This window comes from Ambystoma mexicanum, chromosome 3q, assembly GCF_040938575.1.
Source record: "Ambystoma mexicanum isolate Mex_15411 chromosome 3q, UKY_AmexF1_1, whole genome shotgun sequence".
Lineage (NCBI taxonomy): Eukaryota > Metazoa > Chordata > Amphibia > Caudata > Ambystomatidae > Ambystoma > Ambystoma mexicanum.
This window is the reverse complement of record NC_090926.1, coordinates 185,402,028-185,427,166: the sequence shown is the minus strand read 5'-3', so window position 1 is coordinate 185,427,166 and position 25,139 is coordinate 185,402,028. Positions and strand designations below refer to the sequence as shown.

The 25,139-nt window shown below is 44.2% G+C and overlaps 1 protein-coding gene across 4 annotated transcripts in view; it reads right to left on the bottom strand.

Annotated features, from left to right (window-relative positions):
- Positions 1-25,139, bottom strand: part of SENP1 (SUMO specific peptidase 1) — a 1,568,779-nt gene that overhangs the window by 1,394,976 nt on the left and 148,664 nt on the right. For all 4 annotated transcript variants that reach the window (XM_069653453.1, XM_069653456.1, XM_069653457.1 and 1 more), the window contains one exon: positions 23,334-23,491. In XM_069653453.1, the coding sequence (XP_069509554.1) occupies positions 23,334-23,444 (111 nt within the window). In that variant the 5' untranslated portion in view covers positions 23,445-23,491. The remainder of the gene's footprint in view (positions 1-23,333; positions 23,492-25,139) is intronic.

Below are 25,139 nucleotides of genomic sequence, written 5' to 3'. Positions count from 1 at the left end.
TCTGTACCCATACAACCCCCTCTTTTTTCTTCCTGCACTTATCAGACCTACCCTGTCTCCTGCCTTAAACCTAGCACTTGCAAATTGCTGGCTGCATTACCACTGTTTGTTGCCTTTATTATTTATTTATTGTTATTTATCTGTTTCTCCTCTGCTTCGCACTTTACACCTCTCCCCCTTCCATGCACTAGCCCCCCCCTCTCCCATGCACTTGCGCGTTCTCAATGTCACTGGGCCTAGTAAGATCGCTGTTTTGTTCTCCCCTGTTTCCCTCGCTTGCCTTGTCGCGCTCTGAAACACTTGTGTACGAGCACGATAGAAATAAAATATCAATCAATCAGTGCTTCAGCAAATAAGACCAGCTAATTCGTTTGGAGTTAGGCTTTCTGTTAGCTCATTGAGGCACTTTCTTTCATATTCGACTTGGCCTAAAACCAGGGTCTACAGTATTCCCAGAGGGCATGGAAGTGGAAGCAGCCTATGTGAGCAGTGCATTGAGTTAAAGAAACTCTCCACAACTTTTCTAAGAGATTAGCAAGCAACGGAAGACTGGGTTGGATGAAGTATTCTCAGGAGTGCAAACATTACCTTGCTAGGCTCACCACCACCAGGGCAAGGTAGAAGACCAACCAGGTGTTGCAGTTCCTCACTTTCAAAAACCTAAACAATATCAGAGCAATCTGGTCAATACTCTGAATTACACAACCAGGCACAAATTAGCGCATGACTGTTTTACCATTTAAAGGCAAACAGAAGCAGTAGTTGCTCCCTCTTCCAAGCCCATGGCGAGCGCTTGAAGAATATTCCCCAGGAGAACCAGCACAGCGCTGAGAACTATGAGTGCGATACTGGCACAAGAAAACCACAGAATTTGGATGATTGTGGTCCTCGGGGTCACAAAGTGTCAAACAGATTCAGTGGAGCACTTTGCTGTTTGCGAGGATCCCCTAGTATGCCTGCACCGGAAACAGGGAGATTCTATGATTGCAGCAACACTACCAGACACATTTGTAGACAATGGGAGAACAGGTGAGAGAAATCTTCCTATTAAGTCATGTAACATAGGCCCCACACAGATTTAAATATTCATTCTAGGCTGTGCAAACAACCCGTTACAACAGTGAATATTGAATCTGACTGGCCCGAGACAATCAGAGGTGCTAAACAGACGGCTCATTCCCAAAAAGCGCTATAAAAGAGGAGCAAAGAATGAGACAAAAGTGAAAGTAAAGCTAAAAGACTTTGGGAGATGGCCACTGCACCTCTGAAGTGTCCCTGGATAGACTGGAACCACGTTATCTGGGAGAAGGTAGCAGAAGCCTTAGCCAGCCGGCGGTTGCTAAGGGCTATTTCAGAGCCTATTCTTATAAGAGGCGACATTGATAAAGAGCGGTGGACCTACTGGTTGGTCATGGCCCAGGAAAAGAAAGTCTGAAGGCGAGTGCCTCTAAAACTACAAAGACCTGCGGGCAGGGCGACGACGTAAGATCGTCCGACTGAAAAGGGCCCTGAATGAGTGGGGAAGAAATACCCATTAATGAAGGTTGGAGAAACCCAAGCTCTTGTAGAGGGTGGAAATATACAAGGAATATAGTGCCAGGTTGAGAAAACTGAGGCTGAATGAGAGCCTAAGAAAACGTCTGAAACAAGGAACACAATATCGGCCAGAGGTCTCCAGAGAGTCAACCCTTCCCATAAACAGCCGTTTCATTCTTTTGCTTTTTGAGCTAACATTTGTGCTGAAAGCTTATGTAGCCAGAAGCTTAAAAGACTCTTAACGTTAGGAACTTTCTGTTGGCCACATGCCTTGGACTGCATTTGTATAGTAGGGTGTCTCAAGGAGGAGTCAGGACTTGCATTTAAGTTAAGAACTTTATGATTTGGACATTCAGAAGGTATTTGATATCTAGGGAAAGCCCCACTTTGTGTTGCTCCATTCCGGTCACTGTTCACTTTTGAAAATTTAAATTTTTTAGTTTGAACCCTAGAATCTGTAGCCATTAGTCCAACCCCTTCGCTAAGGTGCTAAATAATAAATAAGGCTCCCGGTTTTATGGTATTTATTTTTCTATCATTTCTGTCTGTACTTTTACATATTTATTTTTGTAAATTTTCTTCTGTATTTAACCATTATTATTCGTCATATAAAATATTCATTTGCAACCAGTATTTTTCTGCATCTATTTAAATCAAAAAAATCCATTTATTAGAACACACATGCAGCCATACAGGAAACCAATGGAACTGGGTTATTACACATCAATGTCAGCTACATTTTTACCATAGCAAATGGTTGCACCCGTGATTGCTGCTGACCCAAAATATAGAGCTTGAATACTATTTTTTATACAACATTTACACTCTGGTTGATGCCAGGCTGCCATAGGGTTGGCCTGTGATGCATGAATGAAAGCAAAGGGAACCAAGCAGAAAGACCAGTTCTTCAGTTTTTCCATTTTATAAAAAAATACAGGCCGAAAGCAGATTGATTTCCATCTGAATGTATGTGTAAAAATCAGTAAAAAGGGAGAAAACAGGGAGCATTAATAATAAAGAACGATTACCACTTGTTTCACACGTCAAGTGCGTCATTGCTCAGTTGCACCACAAAAGGCAGAGCACTTTTGTCAATATATATCTGGAAGACTGGCTCATAAAAACAGACATATTTGTGCTCTAGCACGGAAGCATTTGTTGCGCTAGATGGAATTCCTGTGCAAAATACTTCAGACCCAATAACTGGACAGAGTCAAAGGAGATGGTAAAATACTGTTTTAATCTCAAGAAGTAAAGCAGGGCGAATATACACTCATCAACTCGACTCATGCAGGATCACACGGTCTTATCAATTTTTAGCTTATATAATGGTAGATGTGTCATCTATGATGTCATCCTACGTGGCAAACAGTAAAAACCTATCAAGGGGTGGGATTGGATTAGGGGGATCATCTCTCCCTACAGAAAATGTGCATGCTATTCTCTCATTGGTGGTTTCTTAACTGTGAGACACACCCAGAGCTATTTTTAAACACGTGGTGTAAAGCACTTGTCATAGCAGAAAATGTAGCAGCAGAATAATACTTTGCAACATTGCATGTAATAGTGCATGGCAGGCTATTCGAATTGGTTGGCAACCCAAATCCAACCTTGGACATTCGGCTTGCTAGCAGCACGTACATAGAAATGGAAACCGGGTGGTTGGAGATAGATCAGTTCTTTCTTTGTTTCCCAATTAGGCCATCCTCTTTCATTGGTAGGCCTCATGCCAGTGTCTTCTATTTGAAGGTTGGCCATGTCAGTCTGCAAAGCCTTGGGACATCGGAGGGAGTGTAGGTACACTGCAATCTTAGCTTCAGGACTAAGGAATAGCCGTTGTTTGCAAGCTTTTCATCACGTGTTGTCAAACCATGAATTTGTCCATATCAACAGTGTTTTTATCCTTATTTGATTCCACTTTTGCTGGCTGCAGTTCTCTTGTCCTTTAGAGACTTGCTCCCTTCATCCCATATTGACTTTGTACCTTTTAATCACCCAATATTTGGCATCAGTAAATGTTTGTGTTCTTGCCAATCGTTGGAAAAAATGTTCTTGCGTATTGTCTGCTCGTGAACTCCCTTCATGCTTTTTCTTCATCTCTTGCAATAGCATCCTTGGTTCACTGCTAATGTACTCCCCTATTTCGCAAGTAAAACAGCTTCTTCATCATCTATCCATATTAAACACTGGGCTTGCATTTTGAGGTAACTGGGTTGATTTACATGAGCCGTCCCCCATCTTGTTCTGTTAGTCCTAAACGTTGAATAAATACCTCTCATTAACAAACACCTATGCATTCTTTCTACCTTGCGTTTCAGTGAATTTACAGTTATTGACCAGAGGGTCACTTCATTCTTCTTTGTATTCGTAACTAGTGCATCATAAAATATATGGTTCTATTACTGCTTCAGTTATATCGTCATTAAGTATTTTCATATTGTTTCAGTATAGGTCATATATCTTCTTTCGGACATTCTTTTGCTGTTATAAGACGTTGTTTAACGTATATTTATGTCACGCATCATTTTATTCATGGAGGCTTTTCGACAGCTCGGCAAGGAACATCCCTCCTGGTAAGTTTCTTCTATGGTTTCCACGTGAGGGTATCGTCTGAATGGCTGCCTGAGTGCATATCGTTTTTCATACAGTCGACGTGGTAGCGACATGACGCATAAACTTGTACATGGGTTCCCAATTATAGCTACTCGTCTGTTACTCCAATAGGGTGGGGTTAGGGGTGTTAACTAGGGAGAATGCATCCACTTGCTCCTATATATCTTCGAAGTATTTTATTTTAAATTGTATTTATTTATTTATTTATATGCAGGGGGAACAACAGTCATTCAGACCAGGTTGTGGAGTGGAGTAAATTGACCAGTCACCAGGGACAATACATAAGTAGACATACATAAAGGACAATGAAGATTGAGCATTTTAAGCACAGGTAGTCAGTACGGCCATCTGTGCTCAGGATATAACCATGATGGGTGAAGTGCTAGAGTGGATGCAGAGGAAATGAGGGACAGAGGAAGGTTAGAGTCACTGGAAAAATGTTATTTAGGAGGCAGATGAAAGGTAGGTCAAGAGGGTAACTTGGAAGCGAGGAGGAAGGGTTTTAGTTTGGTTTAGAATAAATCCATGTGGACTGTTTCACGAATGTCCGGGGGGGTAGGGGGGGGGAAGGGCGGAGAGAATTTCATGCAGGTGGAGCAAGAAGAGAGAATGAGCAGAAGCGAGAGGAAGCACAGGAAGGGGGCGAGGAGCCACAAGGATAGCCAGGGAGGCAGAACAGAGATTATGAGAAGGCTTGTAGAGTTGGTTAGAGGAGGATAGATATAGTGGTGCCTCACCGTGGATAGATTTGTGAACCAGGAGAAGAATGTAAATCTGGCCATATTCACATTGTCAGCCATCCAGCCTGGTGACGGTATGAGGAAGTATGTGTGAAGTGAAGGAGTTCAAAGAGAGACCTGGTAGCGAAGTTAATGATCTTGTCGAGAGGAAGGAAAGCATAGTTGGGAAGACTAAAGAGGATGCTAGCACAGTAGTCCAGTTTAGAGAAGAAGGGAGTGGTTAAGAGTTGCTTGGATGTGTTGAAAGGAAGGACTAGCCGGATTCTAATATTTAGGAGGTTGAGGCAAGCTGCTATTCTAGTTTTGGAGATTAAAGTAGAGAAGGTGTGAGAAGGGTCATAGATGCCGCTGAGGTTTCTAGATGAAGAAGAGTAGGGAGAAAAGTCAGGTGGGAACTGGATAGGCAGAGGATGGGATGAGTGCTTTTAGCAGGGAAGAAGAGCACCTCTGTCTTGTCTTGGTAGAGTTAACAGAGTGTGCAAAGCCATCCAATATTAAATGGAAGAGTAGTGCGGAAGGTGAGACATAGGGCGAAAGTTAGCCAGTAGGTTCGGGTTAGCTCCTTGCTTTTTTTAGGAGCGGGATGACTGTGGCTATTTTGAAAACAGAGGGAAAGCAAGCAGAGCCGAAGGACAGGTTGAAGAGCATGGGTGTTGCTAGGTCTGGAAAAGATCCAGGGCTATGCTAATGTCCAGACCGTCGGGACTTTGGGCTAGCTTGCCTTTAAGTTGTAGCCCCCCGAGCTTCTACCCAGGGCTACAACCAGAAAAACTGGGCTATACCCCCCCTCAGAGGCCCCACCCTAGTGACGCCTCTGTTAAAGAGTTCAGCTAGGTGAGCTGCCACTAAAGGTGCAATAGGCTTGGTTAGCTGAGGAGCAAGAGAGTCTGATGGGGCACAAAAGGGGTTGGTCTTCATCAGTAGTGATAGCACTGTCAGTATTAGGGTGACTAAAGCAGGAGACGGAGGCAGAGGATGATAGTAGAGAAGGTGGAGTGTAACATGTAGGAGGAGGGAGTGTGAGGAAGGTCTGGAGACACTAGTCTCAACACGGCTGGAAACCACAAGGGGGAGGTTTAACCAACTTCTTAATATCAGAAGATACAATGGAATTTGGAGCTATATGAGAGGATACCCTTTTATAAAGGAAGGTCCGGAGAGCATCTCTAATTTTGGAAATGTTTGCATCAAAGTATTCGGCTAGCTCATGAGCTGCGAGTGTGGAGTAGATCGTCAGACTTAGGAGGAGTGAGTTTAGGGTGCCCTGTAGCCAGCGAGGATGGTTGGAGGGAGGGTTAATGAGAGCTAGGTAGAATTTCCTTTTTCGCTCAGTCAAGAGTGGACTTGACAGTTCAGGGCAGAGAGGTAAATTTGCAGGTCCTAATTCGAGTGTGTACGCCTCCATTTGCGCATCAGCCGCTGCATGTCTGTGCGGAGAGAACGTATGAATGCGGTGACCCGTGGCTAAAGATACTGAGACTAAGGGATGAAAGAAAAAAGTGGGAAGTAAGAGGAGAATGAGTCATATTAGGGATTGGAAGCTGGAGAGGGCAGCGTTGGTGGAAGAGGCATTGGGTGTGAAGGAGGAGAGTGAGAACTGTAGGTCGGAGAGAAAAGGGGGGGGAAATGGCAGTAGGTCTACATTTCCTTTTGGTAATAGGTGAGACAAGTGGAGAGGAAAGGTCAGAGGGTGGGAAAGAGATTGCGGTGGAAACAATTGAGCAATCAGATATGGATTCTGTGACAGTAGTATCAGTGGCTGAGAGAAAGGTGGAGATGAATGAGAGATCCAAAGAGTTACTGTGTGTGGGCAGGTAGGTTATGGATAGAGTGGAGCGTGGTCACTAAGAAAAGACTGAAGTAATAGAAGTCATTAAGTAATAGAAGAATCCGGTCATGGCAGGTCTGCTTTGTGGAACTGATTTCTCAATTGTTAAGAAGGATTTTTAGAACTAGCCCCGAGTGAGGGCTCAAAGAGGCCACTCTATAATAGTGAACAGTGAAAAGATACCTGGATCTAGCCAAACTCAATCAAGGTTGGCGGTAGAGCATTAAGGCTTACACTTCAGGAATCATGGGGGAGAGGTGTAATGGTACAATGAGACGCAAATGGAGCACTCCAATAAAAGTAGACAGTATTGTATAATTGCCCATTATTTATTAGGCCTGAACACATTATGCAATGAAATTAACAGGAACGTATTACTACCAACATACAGATTCACAATGGGTGCTCTCACTAGAAAACACCATCACTTTACTTTTAAAATAGAGATGATTCAATTAGGAAACACAGAAAAACTGCAGACACGCAAGTATAGCAGGATATTAATGTACTTATTGTTTGTTTGTTTATTTGGTAATGCTCACCAAACCCCTGGGCGCAGCAGATAGAAAAACTTGAAGCTTGGTTACAACATGAAATCAGAACATTACAGTAGAAGGACAGGTACAAAATGGATAACAGTGAGGTACAGTTAGATGCATCTATTCATGTAAGAATAGTACAATATGAGAGGTACATTCAAGGTACAGACGAGTAAGTATATTCAGTGTACGATTAAGTGCTCCAGTGGTGTCCAGGGGTCATACATCATTGGACCTCAGCCAGTTTAAGGAGTTATGTCTGAAGCTGAGAAAGGACTGATCAGTTCTGAGGCTCAGTGTTGGAGCATTCCAGTGTTGAGTAGCTTTTACTGGGAAGCTACCTCCTCCAGATTTAATTAACTTAAACCTCGGTATCTTTAGGCAGTGGGTGTTGGCTATTCTGGTCAGGCGAGTCGAAGTTTTTCTAGTCATTCTCTCTATGAGGTAGGGGGCGCTGCATTATTTAGGCATTTGAAGGTGAGTGATACCAATTTGAGGAGGATCCTATCACTTATCTTCAGCCAATGGTGGCTTCTTCTGGAGTTGGAGATGTGTTCTCTGTTAAAATGTATGGCAGTTCTCAAGGCATTATTTTGAAGTGTTTGTAATCTGTTAAGGACTTGTTTACTGGCTCCCAAATATAGGGCGTTGCAGTAATCAAGTTTTGACAATAATAGTGCATTGGCAAGTGTGATACAGCTGGCTTGTGTTAGATATGGTCGGCAGGCCCTGACGAGTTTGCCTGTGTAGGCAGTAGAGGAAGCCAGGGAGTTAACCTGTTTTCTTAACGATAGGGTTGAGTCGAGATAAAAACCTAGTGTCTTTACCTCGTTTACTACGTTAATTATATTCCCATCTATATTGAATGATGCATATTTAGGAATCAAGTTTCTTCAGGTTGGTTTTGGTGCCAAGAATCAGGATCTCTGTTTTACCGTCATGCAGGCAGAGGCCATGGGATGCCACCCAGGCCTGAATGAGGAAATATATTTCATTCACCAAGGCTGCATCCTTATCAAAATTGCCGAAAGGAGAATGAGGATCGAGGTGTCATTTGCATAGTTAGTGTAGGTGACACCCAGTCTGTCCAATTTGTCGAATAGGGGCTTGGTGAATATATTATACATCATAGGCGAGACACATGATCCTTTTGGGACACGACAGGAGGTTAGAATCGGTCAGCCGACGCCGATGGGGAGAAGACTCTCATTGTACTGTTTGCTAAAAATGACTGGACCCAAGCTATTGCATCTCTCGAGAAGTGGGCTGCCGACGCTAAGTGTTTGCAGAGGACTGCATGGTTCACCAGGTCGAAGGATGCCAACAGGTCAAGGAGGAGTAGCAAGGACATTTTGCCTTTGTCAGTTGGAGTGGGGGCATGCAGCTCAGTCGGTGGCAGTGAAGCTTTTTTATTAGCAATTTTAATTTAGAGGGAGGTTATTTTGCTAGATCGGGCATTTTGGATGCTGGTGCGCCATTGCTTATCCTTCGAAACGTTGTCTAGTGGGGGTAAGGGGATTCTAATTCACAGAGGATCACAAAGAGCTCTTTAGTATTGGAGCTGGCTTTGGGAATTCTATCATTGACAGCCTCTTTTTTGGTGCAAATTATTTCTTTCTTGCATTTATTTGCCAACTGGTTCAGTTGCAGTTTGTTTTCTTCTGAAGGGGCATGACGCCAGAGCGATTGTAATTTTCTTTTCTGAAGTCTTAGCTCTTTAAGATGGGGCGTGAACCAGGAGTTGAGGTGAGCCTTCTGCTTGCTGTTACGTAGTTTGGCTGGTGCAATGGTATTTAAGGCATTACTCATTGTTTTATTAAAGATCTCCACTAAGATGTTCGAGTCGGAATTACTTGGTCATTCGTTAAGAGATGGAAGGGGATAAGGTAGTAGTTTGTCAGAGGTAATGTTTTTTTAAAAATCTCGTTGGCATGGGAGGTGCCATGACAATATCTTTATGCATTAGTTTGTCTATTGTCAGTGAGAAGCTAATCAGATGATGATCTGTCCAAGGTTGCGGTGTTATATTCATAACGGTCGTGGTGCAGTTCAGGTCAGACCCCCACAAAAGGGTTCTTCCTATGTTATGTGTGGGATCGTGAACTTTTTGAGAAAGTCCGTACTCAGATAAGATAGTTGCAATAGATTGTTCCTCAGGGTCGTAAAACCTAGGTTGAAGTCACCCACCATTAAGATCTGTGATGACTCTTTAGTATTATTGGCTAGCAGACTTGATAGGTCCTCCTCGAAGGTGCCGATAGGTCCCAGGCGTCTGTAATGCAGGAAGATGGTTAACGTCCGGTTGCTAGATATAGATGGTGTGGCTGTAAGTAGTATGCATGATTTAAGTGATAGTGGTGTGCCAACTCTTAGGGCGAGGCTAGTTTTGGCTATGATGGCTAAGGCGCCCCCTCTGGCAATGGGTCTACCCACTCTAGGTATCTGGTAGTTGCCAGGGATAGCTAGCATAAGGGTAGGCCCAGCTGCATCATGTAGCCATGATTCTGTGACTGCCAGGAAGTCCAGGTCTTAAGATAACAGGAGGTTGGCAATTTCAGTGGCATGTGCCACTAGGGATCTTGTGTTGATCAGGTCTCCCGAAATGGTAGGAAAGTCTTTAGGCTCATGGGAACCCATTGGATTAGGACTAGGTTTTTTGATTCTGGTGTGAGATGTTAAATGATGGCAATGCTTGGAGTATGGGTTTTTGGGCATGGTCTCATGGGTGGGACCAGCAGGGAAATCGTTGTCGGGCCGTTGGTATTAGATGTAGGGTGGGCAACTGTATTAGTGGAACGGTTCGTTCTAGGCTCCAAGTCGGGCTAGTTTGGCTCGGAGTCTATTGTTTATATCTGGGAGGGTGCAAGGTGAGGTTTTAATTAGAGACATTATTGTGAAGGAAAGGATAAGGAGTGATAGGTATAATTGGATCTTTCCTGTAAACATAGTTCTGAGTATGCTTCGCAGAGTGGGCTAGTTCGAGATAACAGGTGTATACAGGGCCGAGGATGGGTCCACCAAGTGGGTTAGACCAAAGGCTGGTTCACATGAGTCACACTGTGCACAAATAAAGCGCCAATCGTGATAGGCTGCAGAGTCGGCATTACAAAATGGGCACGCTGTATATAAATACTGAGACAGCGGCGGTGGGCTACACACTAGGCTGATTCAAATGGGGCGCACTGTGCACAAATAATGAGGCACAAGCAGTGAGCTAGACAATTAGGCTGATTCAGATGGGACACAAATAATGAGGCAATAGTAGTAAACTACACATTAGGCTGAATCGAATAGGCATGCTATGCACATATAATGAGGTAATAGCAGCGAGTTACCGAGCAGGCTGGTTCAAGTTGTGAGGTATACTGCGTACGATACTGGCTGGTAGTCTATAGTTCAGGCAATTCACTAGGTGGAATCACAGTAGGCCTGGTACGAAGGGGGACACAATAGGCAAGAAGTACATCATCACTGTGTCGTGATTAGTGCTTATGTTCAGTTGCAAGGTTCGCAATGGGCAAGTTCAATTTAGGATACATTGCAAAGGTGCCGTGGACAAGAGCACTAGCAGATAGAATATGCAGGATAATGCGTTTGGGCAGCTAGTGGCTAAGAAAGTACTTACGGGAGGGCCGCTCATCCGTCCACGTTCCGTCGCGGACAGGCCCTTAGGCTTGCCCTTCGGTTTACGCCAGTCGGTGAAGCCGGGGGTCGGGTGTAGGGTGCGATGGCCAATCCGAGGCCAGGGCCGCTGTAGAGGGTCGTCGATGCTGCTTAGCTGGTATCAGGAAGTGCAGCCATTGACCGCGTTGGTAGCAATGGCGGCCGATTGCTGTAGAGGTGCCTGGGCAAGGAACTGGGCTCTAGAGTGTAAAATAAAAGATTTTACAATGGTTGTAGGCACACTAGCTTAATTGTAGTGGCGCATTCCGAGAAACAAAATTAAGCCTCTCACCCTGCTGGTTTAGCAGCCGGTGGGATCATCTCTCTTCCGGGTGCATGTAGGGGGGAGAGAAGGCTCCATGCTAAGTGATGTGGGGTCCATTGAAATGACAATGGAAACACCATTACCCTGCCTCATAAAAAAAGATCTGCCATCGCTTCTTAAGTCCTTCCCTGTTAACATGAGAAGGTCTAGTGCCCTTAAAGTCATATCTCAAGGGGAAACCTTTGTAGGAAGTCGGGACACTTTAGAAGTCGAAAACCAAGCTTGGGCAAAGATGAAAGAACAAGAGGCGAGACCCTATAGTGGGAGGACAAGGTGGAAACAGCTATGCCAGGCTGCCCCTTAATTAGATTCTACTAGAAACCATCTATAGAGTTCCTAGATTCATTGGGCCCGCTTACTTCTATCTCTGGTTCCACTGCAGGGGATTCATGGGTCTAAGTTGCAGTGGTAGTCATCGGTGTTAAATCCAGCTAAGTGGTGATTCCGAACTCCAGCGAGACAGTTCCTGATGCTGGACAGCTTGATGGCCCTGTCACCTTAAGATGTAGATCACCACAAGTCCCACGATGACAGGAGATGCCCCAGGACATGGAAGCAGGCAGCAGCAAAGATCACTGCACTGAAGCACAGTAGTGGTGAGAACACAGAAAATGCTCCCAGAAGGTCCCTCTTGGAACTGCAGACAAGCAGCTGTAGGGCACAGTTCTTGTGACACAAGCTACAAATCTGCAGAGTTCCAATTTGAAGCTCGGAATGATGACGGATGAAAAGCAGATTTACTGCACAGAGCTGGTCAGCACACGGTTCAGTACTGGGACACTTTTGAAGGTTTCAGAGGGCACGATCAACGTACATGTATATGGAATAGTTGGTTCAACCAGCTTATGGGTCGAAGAAACAACAAGGGTCTTCAGGAGTTTGGTCTAGAGAGGCAGAGTTTCACCAGGACTTGGCTGTAGGCAAGGCTGGCAGTCTTGAACAGTAGTCCACAGGTATTTTGCAGGCTGCAGCTCTTAGTAATCGTCTTGATTCCCACGATGGTCTGAGGAATGGCTGTAGGAGTCTTGGCTCTATGGACCATGGCTCGCTCCCAGCCCTGCAATGGAAAGGCTCTGCCCCATTCGAACTGGCAAAGGCTGTCCAATCATTGACAGTCTCTTGCCCTACATCTGCCCTGCACCAGACATACACCTGTTAAGATGGATTTCTGAATGCTGACCTGGTGGGCAGAGGTTCAGAAGGCCAGTCTGGTTTCTTGGAACAAGGTAACCTTCTGGACAAGCCAGACCAATCAAAGTAGTATTGGCGGCAGTCAAGACTAGGTCTCAGGAGGGGTGAGTGTAAAGACTGGAGGGGGGTGTCTGTACTTCTGCTCTCTATTTGGTAGAGGAGAGGCACAGAGGACCCAAGCCAAGATTCTCTATTTGGTAGCTATGGTCGAGCAATCAAGGTCTAGCTTCTCAGGAGATGATGCAGGCTGGTTCTTAAGTACAGTGTAGTCCCCAAGACCCCACAAAGGAATGTCCACACACTGTATTAGTTAAAACACACTCTTTATATAATTAATATGAAAGGTTATGTACACTATCACAATAGCTCACTTTATGCTCAGAAAATCAACAATGGTAAATATATACAGTTCTACAGTGGTACCACCAATATTATCAGATCTCATTAAAGTGCATCAACTATACTGTCAAAATGTCACACAGATCAATAAAGAGGAAATCAGCAGTAGAGAGAGGAAGGAAAGCAAGATGGCTGAACAATTGGCAGAATACTGGCCCCTACCACCTAGGCACAATTCTGAGTGGAGATCCCCCCCCCCCACCTGGGCAACCTGTAAAGCAAAGCTGTATCACAAGCCCAGTCCATGTATTGTTCTATGAGTCTTATTTCCCTCTACAATAGTTCTACAGCCCCAATGTACCTGGAATTGTAACGTTTGTCGACGGGAAATCGAAGGCCCTTCTTGAGTGCCCTCCCTTTAAGGCAGGAGTCACGGGTCATCGAACGTCCGACGAAGAACAGGGTGAACTACGGCAGTGAAGTGGCAGCTTCTTTCCTAGCGGTGCTCGTCGATGACGGAGCATTGGCGTCCTGCAAGGAAGAGGTGTGCGGGGCACCTCGGTGACGATAGTTCTGGACGGCAAAAAGATGGTGAAGAACTGTGGCCCAGCAAGGGCGTCCAGTCGTCAGCGTCTCTGTGGTCTTTAAGAGGCGGGAAACTCACCGGCGGATGCTCCTCGGTGCGTCAACGGTCGGGCCTTCTCCAGCGCGATAAAGCGGGCGGCGATGCAGACGAGAGCGTCCTTGGATCAAATTAAGTTCTTAGGCAAACGGGAGCAGGGCAGCTCCAGTCGGCGATGGCGGTCGTCGACAGTGGCGGACAACAGTCCGGGCGCTTCTCTTTGGGATTCCGCGGCAGTCCCAGTCTCCGGTCCCCGTCTCCGGTCGGCAGCCTGTCGTAGGTCTGTCTACCAGGGAGCTTTGGCAAAGATCAGCTGCTGCACGATGGTCCCTCATAGCTCGGGAAGAGGGGCGCCTTACCAGGTCCTCTCTGGGTCAGTTCTTGGAGACACAGCAGCTTTCAGATTATGAAGGAGAGCAACAGCAATTCTTCTCTTCCAGCAGGGCTTCAAGGTTAAGCTTCAGCTTCACTCCAGTTATTCTTCAGCTTCTGAACACGAATTCTAGCAGCGAGAGGCCCCCAGATATACTAGATGATCTCCCATTCATTCTGCTGGGTCACACTCAGGCAACCAATTGGTCAGAAGGGCATTCATGCAGGCAGGCAGGCATCCAATCAGGTGCATAGTGCATTCAGACCATTCACTCCTCTCCAGACACTCACAACAAGTTATGTGTATTGGGACAAGTACTCAGCCATTCAACACTCCACACTGCATTCATACCAGTTTCGGGCAGGGCTGTCTCAGTCATTGTGTCAAACACCAGATACTAGACACCCATAACACAGAATGCGTATTCGTCACACACTCCATTCACCCAGGTCCCACCCACAGGGTGTACCCACAACATACAGTCACTGGGAAGGCTCCAGCCAGTCTGCCCTGGACTTCACAACACCACCATATATGGAACTTCCACCCAACAGCCAGTCAGGAGGAAGGGACAGAGTCAGGGCTTCCCAGGACTTTGAGAAAACAAGGTAACAGGCAATAGAAAGCAAGAGTCCACGGGGGCCATCTTGTTTCTTATCAGGAATCAACTGATTCCAATGGCAGGGCCTGGGTATCCCAAAATGGAGGATTCTCAAAGCACCTGTCAAATTCAGCATGGAGCTGCCAACAGCCCATACCCTGCTCTGTGGGCCACACACAGGTGCCCAAAAACATACACTAGGGGCACAGGGTTGTACCCCACCCATGGGTGCCATACGGGTATCCCATGGGTCTGTACACCAAACTAAAAGAGAGCTGCACCGCCAGGAGTCCCACATTAACTCCTGCGCGGAAAACACGACAGAACACACGATAAAAAGCAGTGAAGGACAAGGATACGGAGGCACTGTCCCTCCGATGCATTTCCAGCATCACAGTGAGGGTGACCAAAAGCCCACCATGAGCACACACACACATGTAAACACCACAAATTACTCTCAATCAGGTGTATATATCAAAAATACATATACATTTATTAAAGGCCTTTTAAGTCAAACACAAGATGAAACCACAGCAATATCAACAATACCAACACAAAATTAAAGATCCACAACCTGTAACAGAAGAGTGTCAGACAGTGCTAATATACTTCTCAGCCCTAACTAATAGGCAGTCCAATCCCTACTAAGTATGGAGCTGTGTGCTCAAAAGTAGGTTCAGCGTGTCAGCACTCGATCGTGCGTTAAAGTGCACAAGGGGTCTCTTCAAGGGGCTGTAGTGTCGCAGGAAAGGGTATAAGGGGATGAAGAATAAAGTTTCACTATTCAAGGAGAGTCTCCACAAGAGGGCAGAGCAATTTCCAGGAATCGCGAATAGGATGGTAGCGCAGGCTACCCTAACAAAAGGAGAGTGGCCCTTGGGGGACACTTGTGCATAGAAGTCTATGGATACACCAGGGGCCACTGGTAAGTGTTGCAAGTACTCACCGACCCATGACACAGTCCGGAACAAACTTCGTCAGTCCAGTTCGTTTGCAGGTTTGAGTCCAGCAGTTGCACGTCTCTACAGCTTTCAGGGGCTGCGTTACGGGGCCTCAGTCCGTGGCGGGACAGTGGTGTTTTCTCCGCTTCTGGGGACGGGATCGGGACACTGCAGCTCGTTTTAGGGCACAGCAGCAAGGCACCCACAAAGCTAGTCACCACAGCGGGGTGACGGAGGCACTGCGTAGGCTCGGGTTGAGGCAGACTCTCCTAATTCCAGACATAGGAATGCAAGGTGTACGAAACTCTGTGGGATAGTGCCTTCTACCAAGAGTTTACGGTTCCCAAAGTCTCAGGTCGAAACTCGAGACAACGACAGTTCCAAAGCAAAGGTCCCGTACAAGCTGGTCAGTTCACTGGGCGGTCCACGAACACTTCCGAAGAGGCCCTAGATATTTCAGTGTTGAACAAATGCCTTTAGAAAGCTACAAATGTTTTCTTCGAAGTGGTGGTATGCACACGTTTTCTCCCAGGAACATGGAGATCGTGCAAATTGTAAGTTTACAAAATGCAAGACAATCCATCCGAAAAGGCTTGTTTGCAGGTTAAGCAGGAGGTGCCGAGAGTAGTTAGTCCCACTACTCCAACGGGTCGAAGGGCCCTTGCAGGCCTCCTAGGATCGATGAGAAACAGGGGTTCCGACGGGACAACAGTGGGGTCAGGCTGCCAAACCTTCCAGCTTCTTCGGTTCAGGATACTTGGCTCCTTTACTAAGTTCGGTGTGAACTCAGAAGATCGACCTGGAACGGTTGTAGAGAAAAAGGGTAAGGGTGCATGGTGTCCTATTGCGCTGGGGCAAGGAATATGAGGCGTGCCTGCTGCGTGGCGAGTGATATGTGGTAAACCCTTCTGCCACTGTCACTTCGCGCTCTGCCAATACTTTTGTACAGTATCCTTTACAGAACTGTCCATTAAATGAGTGTCCCAAAGTCTTGTAAGTTTGCTCATGCAGTTCGTTTACTGGTGATTTAATTGCGCAGAAACAGCCAACACGTGTTTCAACGAGGTCTTTCTCAAGGCTGTGCGTCATTATTATAGCAAACAGATTGTACAGTGATAGATACAATGTTAATATTTGAGTCACAATAAGTATTTTGCACAGATCAATATGGCGTAAAAGTAATCAAAAAATTGCATCATACATAGTTTAGAGCATAACATAAAATGGAAAGATTTCAAAAGGTCTATACATACCCCAGAAGGGCAGGGTTCCAGAAAGAAGAAACTTACGTATGGGAAAGGTTATTAATCATACAGTTATCAAGCCGTGTTACGCGTTGGGATATTGTTATTGCAAAAGTGAGAACTATGACTACCCTAGTCCTTTATAAGTCACATGCGTTGTCAGTCATCTAAGGTAGTGTTTCTAATGTGAGGTGTTATCATTTATGTGCCATTGTTGAGTTGTGCCTCCAGCAATTCCATTGTGATTACTTTTAGGAATGAGTAGCATTTAACCATATTGTGAAAATTCTCTGCACCAGTTGCACCAGTACAACTATTCTGGTAAAAATTGAAAGTGATAAGACAAATCTGAACTGATTGGGGGCTCACCCAATAGTTTCCTTTTGTAGTGTCCTGTAAACCAAGTGGACAGAAAAATATATATATTTTGACATCAGAATTTGGTATTACAATGCTACTAGCTGGTTGCAAGTAGCCAAATTGTCTATAATATAAAATAAGTGTGAACAATTTGTAACCTACCTTAGTAGGTTGTCCTCATTAGCCTGTAATAATAGCAAGTGTAAATCAATCTACCTGTCTCCCTCGTTGGAATCTGCAATAAGTGCATTGCATAAATCACCATCCATTATTAGAATGGACCCCAAATATCATTATAGTTGGTGGTAAGCCGCCTCTGTTAACTTACAAATATGACAGCAGAGGTGTCCTGTAAGGAAAAACCTCAAATGCGATCCACAGGCTGGGCTCCACTGGAAAAAGTCAGGCCTAGGATGGTCAGACAAAAGCAAAAAGTTGGGGGGTACACAACTGGAGGAAAAATTACCCATGAATGGAATTCTTTCCTAACACCTGCGGCTAGAGTGTGGATTGGAACCAGACAGTCCAAGCCCCCACACGTAGCCAAATGCTCACAGAGCTGCTTTGCCCAGGAAAGTTGAGGCCTTGCCCAGCAAAGGGCTTTCTATACAGTGCATTTTGTGACCTGACAGGGCAAGGATGGCCCAATTACAGGGCGGAAAATGCATCGAGTGGCTATTTTGAGTACATGCCACTCAAAAAGGCATTATGCAGTAAAGTGCACTCATGAGAAACGAAAATCGTGGCAGAAAAATATTCGTTGCCACAAGTAACAAAAATGTATGTCACTAAAAGGGAAAGCACTTATTTATTTATTTAGTAATTTCATAAAAAGCGCACAAAGCCCGTAAGCATCAAGGCGCTGATTACAGCGGAACAAAACAGAAGCAGCAAGGAGAAGGCACATAAGTGAGGCTGGCATGAGTGGCAGTTAAAGAGATAGGCTTTGAGATGTTTTGTGGCGGTATTGTATCTGGAAAGTGTAACTTTACTGGAAAGTGATGTGTGTAGCCTAAGAAATCTCGCTAAGAGAGGCAGGGTCCATCTAACTGGTTGTCTTAGGGACTGACCAGTTCCCCCAAAACAGAAGAGGCCTGTAACGGAAAACAAGCAACAAGGCTTGAATACCTGCAAAGTTCAGGACAGAAGTCAAATAACAGCAAAGGTTTAGGGGTTCAATTCATCTCAATGGAGAGAAACCTGCAAAAAAAAAAATCTTTCCTAACACTGATCAACTCAACAAAGATATCCCCAAAAAATGAAAAATTACCCAAAAGACTATTCAGCTACTTTTAATCCAGATCTCTCTCACCGTCATTAATTATTGCAGCAAGGCAGGTCAGCTTACATCTGTAAAGATACTCCAATGTGTAACTACAGAAATTCAGAATCCCACGTACGCAAGCCTCCCTTCACTCACCCATGTAAATCTCACCCCTGCATAACTAGCTCGAGCGGTCCAACTGCTTGTTCCAAAGTCCTTTTACATCATGCAACATTGCAACGACACTGGGGGCTTCTAGGCGAGAATTGTGAAAGAGGGAAAACTACGGCTAAGAGTAACTAAATCACCATGAAAGTAAATTTTTTCATGATTCTAAAATCCAGAAGTGCTCGCTCCTTCCAAACTTGTTATAATTACGCAGAAACAATTTACTTGGAAGCAGGGTGACAATTTATGCCAGCTGGATTAAAACGAAAAGGTTTCACAGTACCTCCAGACAAAAAAAATCTCTCATCAGTAACACATCCAGGGAATATAGTTTGTAAAGCAGGCAGGGAATAGCCCATGTGTCCGCCCTAGATATTTCAGTGTTGAACACATGCCTTTAGTCCCGGGAGGATAGCTCAGTGGCAACATGCTCACCTTGGAGCCAAGACGACACGAAGAAACACAGGTTCGATCCCCGGGTCCCCGCTTAGAAACCTCTGGGTATTTAAGCGTGTTATAAATATGCAACTAAGACAAAAACAAAAAAATTCTGTAACAGCGCCTCGATGTGTGAGCGCTTTAAAAAAAAATAAAATACACATTTAGAAAGCTACAAATGTTGCCTTGGAAGTGGTGGCATGCACACGTTTTCTCCCAGGAACATGGAGATCATGCAAATTGTATGTTTACAAAATGCAAAACAATCCATCTACCAATGGCGGATTCAGCCATCATGAGTCCAGTTAACCGAACCATGTGTGACAAAAAGGTCAGACCTGCAAAATCCTGTCTGAATAAACATCCACGTCACGCTCAAATAATATGAGACACTCCAGCATGTGTAGTACACATTTTACATAATCCCTTCCAAGTGATCCCAATTGTGACAGTCAAAGGAAATTTGAATCATAGGAATGTATAGATTGGTAACGTGTGAAAGCCAGGTTTTCTGGTTGCACCATTTGCAATTTTGCAGGTTTCAGACCACACAAGCTACCATTGCATCTTCAGGTTTGCACTAACGTACAATTCCTGGAAAGAGGTGAACAAAGTATTTTAAGCAAGTAGAAGATGGAATGCAGTTCTTTGAACAGTCTCAGAGTGTCAGTGTCACTTTAACTTACTCGCTGAATATAATGGAGGTGATGCTTGGCTTGGCTCCAGTTGGGTTTTCTTTTCACAAAGGCATTTGAGTCGAACCAGAGCCAGGCATTTGGTTCTAACCATGCTCGAGCAGCTTCTGGCTCCCCCTCCTCTAATATTAGGGTTCTAACAGGTTGCCTCTACACCCTTCCCTCAGATGGCAGCCCACTCAACCGACCAACAAAGCGATAGAAACTGAAGCCCTGCCTTCTCCAAACACAGCTACCAGATTGGCTGACCTAGCGTCTTCTGGGGTGGGGCAATGTCCCAGCAGTCTTGGGCCAGTATTTTTTTATGAATAAGCAGCTCAGTTTGCTTTGGGCTTTGAGACTCACTTTTCCAACATTCATTGTTTCCAGTCCACAAACAAGGACCAGATCAATCTCACAACTCCTTACTGGATTTCAAGTTAACATGTGAGGGTAGCACTATCAAAGCCAGTTATATAGACGTATGCCTAGGAGCTTATAACAATCACATAGAGGTATGAGTCTGTGTATCGTTAATTTTTCACATAGGCAATATCTGGCTATTCCATGGCTGTATTTGGTGAGAGTGCCTCAGCTTACCATGGCGAAAAATAGAAATAGGTTAAGAATCTTAGCTTTTCATTACAACACATGATCATGGTGTCAATACCTGGGATTTTCATGACAATCCCATATAATGCTGTGTGCCACTAGATTTTATATAGCAATAACTGGCAACGGTGTACACATTTGTTATACTTTATAACTGCACTTAAGAGGTGAAGAAGGTGTTTCCTGTTGCCAAATTTGTTATTGATATGCTGTCACAGAAACGCTGCAGCTGTAGACATGGGTTTGAAGATTTAAAAAAAATAAAAATAATTAAAAAAAAAAGCACTGGGGAAAGCTTAACTGGACAATGTCAGTAAGGTATGCTCGTAACACTGTATATTGTAAATAAGAGGTTTATTTACCTTCATGAAACCGGCGCCCTGCACTGCCGCTCACAACCTGAAGCCTACTCTCTGTCCAATCTCGACTCTCTCTCTCGAATCCTCTTCAAACCTAAACATTCCTAACTAGGCGGCAGGCAGGGACGCTGTTGCTATAGAATACGACATCATCTCCCCCTTTTTATTCTACAGAAAATAAGGAGTAGCCTATTAACAATTGAGTATGAATAAGACACACCCAATTTAAATGATAAGAAAACACAACAAATATTGAAACACTGAATTAACTTGTAGTTGAAAAGACATATACAATGAACCAAGGATTTGTCACTCTACTTTCCCATAATAGTGTCTTTGGACCAGAATGGCAATATCTTCTCTCTTGACGTGCGTAATGTTTCGTCACCAGATGTGGCTCCTATTTCAGAATCTAAGTGACTGTCATGACTGTCATGATTGTCAACAATACTCCTGTTTTCAGTAATCAACTCATCACCATTCCTCTGCAACATACCACATTCCCCAATATCAAAATTCTCAACATTCTCAGGTCTAACATCAGACTGCCTTCTCACATTCTCCTCCACAGCGCTCTGGAAATCTTCATCATTTCTCATCCATACATCAAATCCACTAACCTGTCTGGAAGGACTGGCTCTACAATATCCCAAATCCCAATTCCATTTGCTTACTCTGTCCATGTTACATACCGATCCACCACTAACTCTCACTGCCTTACCGAGGACTTGTAAAACCCTGACCGGTCTGCTATATTTAGAATCACCCTTTCTAACATTGTACCCTAGTTTTATCCTTACCATATCACCTGGTGAAATTCTCAATCCGCTCTTACCACCTAATAAAATCCTATCATCCTTACCTCCGATGTGTTTGCCCTTCCTCACCTCACTGGACTCTAGTGTTCTCTTACAATTGACCCACTCAGGACTCAACAGCGTGTTGGGAGTTCTACCCCTCATCAATTCAAAGGGAGATACATCCAAACCTCTTTTTACTGACATTCTTATACTCCACAATTTTTCCATGAGAGCTTCCTCCACAGGAATATTGTTTCTTAAAGCCAATTCTACTGTCTCCACAACCATCCTGTTACATCTCTCAACTAGCCCATTTGTTTGTGGATGATAAAGTGCAGAATACTTCCAATCAATCCCTGATGTCATGGCAAATTCTCTAATTTCCTTACTTTTAAATTGAACACCATTATCACTAATAATGGTTTTAGGAAAACCTTCTCTCCTGAAAATTTCTTTCAGAAATTTGATTACTTCTCCAGAGTCAACCTTCCTGACAGCTTTCAACTCCACCCAACTTGAATAATAATCAATCAATCAACAATCAAAAATATTTTCTCCCCTATTAATCTTGCATATGGCCCCACAATGTCAATACCTAACTTCATCCAGGGAGCTTGTCCCTTATCTATCGCAACAGGTTCTGACTTGAAGATCTTACAACTCTTATCGCTGTTTTGGCAAGGCCAACAATTCCTGACAAATCTCTCAATTGACAAATCCATTCCTGGCCACCAGTATACAGACCTTACATTACTTTTGGTCCCCGTAATTCCTGGATGACCTTGATGAGCCTTTTCTATGAGTTCCTCATACATCACCTTGGGAGGTATCAATTTACTTCCCCTCATTAATAACCCTTCTTCCATGGATAATTCATCCTTCACTTCCCAATATTTCAGACATTCTCCATCAATCAATCTCTTTTCTGGCCATCCTAACATAGTGAACTCAGCAATTTTTTGTAGGGTTAAATCTTTACTAATTTCATCCAACCACTTTTCCTTCGAGGTCACTTCAAGTACAACTGCTACCATGTCTTCATTAGTATCTAAATCTAAATCCACATTTCTTAACGGTAACCGTGACAAATAGTCAGCAAGAACATTTCTCTTACCTGGTACATACCTTATCACAAAATGATAGTCCTGCAATTTGATACTTAACCTGGCCAACCTAGGTGATGCTTTACACATACCCTTGACCGTCAGAACCTCTACAAGCGGTTTATGGTCGGTTTGAATGATAAACTTGCAACCCCATACATACTTCCTAAAATAATTTCCCGCCCATGTGCAAGCCAAAAGCTCCTTTTCAATCACTGAATACCTGCTCTCTGTGTCCGAAAGTGCTCTGGAAGCATAATGGATGATCTTTTCCCTGCCATCTTCATCAATTTGGGATAGCACTGCACCTAGTCCACTTCCACTAGCATCTACGGTAACTTTGGTCAACCTGCCAAAAACATTTCCTCCCAATTCTGTAGAGCTGCAGATTTCTCTCTTGATGCAACTCACCGCCTCATCACATTCTTTATTCCAAACAAACTTGACCTTTTTTAGTAACTTCCTTAATGGCTCTGTTACACTTGCACATTTCTTAACAAACTTATTATAATACTCACACAGACCTAAGAATGATCTGAGTTCATCCTTAATACTGGGACTTGGGGATTCCTTAATTGCTTTCATAGCATCACTTTTAGGTTTATACCCCTTGCCATTAACTGTGTGACCCAAATATTCAACTTCATCCATACCAAACTTGCATTTACTTTTCTCAATCTTTAAACCTACACCCTCCAATCTTGATAGTACATCCTTTAGCCTCATGTCATGTTCTTCGAGACCCTTGCCAAACATGGGTTTCTATTCTCCAAGGTAATTATGGCTGGGAGCATCGCTAAAGGAGCTGAGACTGGGAAGACAAAAGGGCAACTGTTAACTAGGCGGTGCTTGCTGCAGCCAGTAATAAAACAGCTGGCATTATTAGCAATAACAAGGGTCTCCGCCAATGACTCAAGTGTGTACCAATTTAACGCTCTAAAATGGGATTCTTTGACTATGGTTTGAGCAAGAAGAAAGAGCAATGTTAAATCATTTGTACCGGGTTATCTGAAAGTCGAAGTTCGTGGACTGCGGGCAATCTCTGATGTCCCTGGTGCGCTTTGAACATTTTCCTGTGCTGTGCTACACCCTGGTGGTTTTCCCAAGACATCTCTTCCACTTTCCCAGCCACCGACTTCTGGAAACCCACACTTTCATCTGCAAAAATATGATTAGAAATGATTACATTTTCAATCTAGCAATAAAGTTGCATGAACTTTTGGCTAAACTTAGACAAAAGAAACATGGGCAACAGGCTAATGTGATAAACTCTTCAAACAAAACTTCAGCTACGTTTGTTTCAAAGGTCAATTCAACCCCTTTCAACTAAAAGTAAAAAGTACCCACTTGGCATCATAGCTTATTCATTGTGCTTTTAATCAATAGGTTTTTAATATTTTGAGTGAAGCTTAGAGTTCTGGTTTATTTATATGAATGTTCTTTCCCCACGGGCAAGGGCAATGCCACAGTCCTCGCTGTTCTAGACAGGCACCTCCGCATCTACCTACATCAATGGTGACGTTTGTAGTATTTTTTATGTCATGAGATGGCAACCACGCTGGTTCTCCGCTAAAGAAACACTAAGCACCATGAAGCATGCCATGGGGTGCGAATAGCAATAAAACCTTTCATGGGTGAGCATTACTTATCAGGTAATTTCCAATGGCCCACATTAAGTCCCTCGCAAGCAATTATATACCATCAGAAATAGTTACTTACCCATGGTAAAATTCTTTGGAATGAGTGTTCCTCCCACGTATTCTTTATCTTTGATATTTCCATATCCAGCTTGCTGCTTCGTAAACGTTTTTCCAGTAGAGGGCGCTGCGTGTCTATGACTGTCGAGTCGATGTCCCTCGAAGGCCTCCGTCTCAATGTCGATGTCATCAGTGGTATAAATGGTCGCGTGCAGCGTCCCTTGCTCAATTCCGTTTTGAAGAGTTAGGTATTGTGTAGGATGAGACAGCTACTACCCTTGAGGGAGCGCAGACTAACTACAAGGGAAGTTTTACTGTGGGGAAGGATGGGAGTGGCGATAAGGAATACGTGGGAGGAACATCCAGTCGAAAGAACGTTACCATGGGTAACTAACTTGTTCTTCGAATGGATTGTGTCCTCCCACGTATTCCTCATCTTTGATAGACTCCCAAAGCAGTAAAGTATAAAGGGGGAGGGGAATACAAATTTGTATCCTTTAAGTATGCACAGAATGCAATACTGCCTATCCAAATTTAGTTTCCTGGCTAGTGGAGGAATCCAAGCTATAGAATCTAGTAAAGGTGTGTGCAGACGACCATGTGGCAGCTGCACAAAGGTCTTTTACCGGAACTCCCCTTTTAAGAGCTGACAAAGCTGCGATACCCCTGGTAGAATGAGCCCTCAGATGTTCTTGAGGGTCCCTCCCTGCCAATTTGTAACATTCTATAATAGTTCAAATAATCCACCTTGAAATTGTTTGCTTGGTGATGGCTAGACCTAGCTTGTGACCTGTGTATCCCACAAATAATTGGTCTGTTTGTCTTAATTTTGCCAGTCTGCTAATATAGAAGCTCAAAGCTCAGCCTTTCTTTCTCTTTCCACAGATGAGGAGGAGGGTAAAATGAAGGCAAGGTTATATTTTGAATAATATGAAACTCCGACAAACCTTTGGGAGGAAATTTGGCTTCACCTGTAGAACAACTTTATCTTTATGAAAGACAGTGTGAGGGGGTTTGCAGGATAAAGCTTGTAACTCGCTCACCCGCCATGCAAGTTATTTCCACTAGATAAACAGTTTTGAAGGTAAGGAATCTAAGTCGGTACGAAT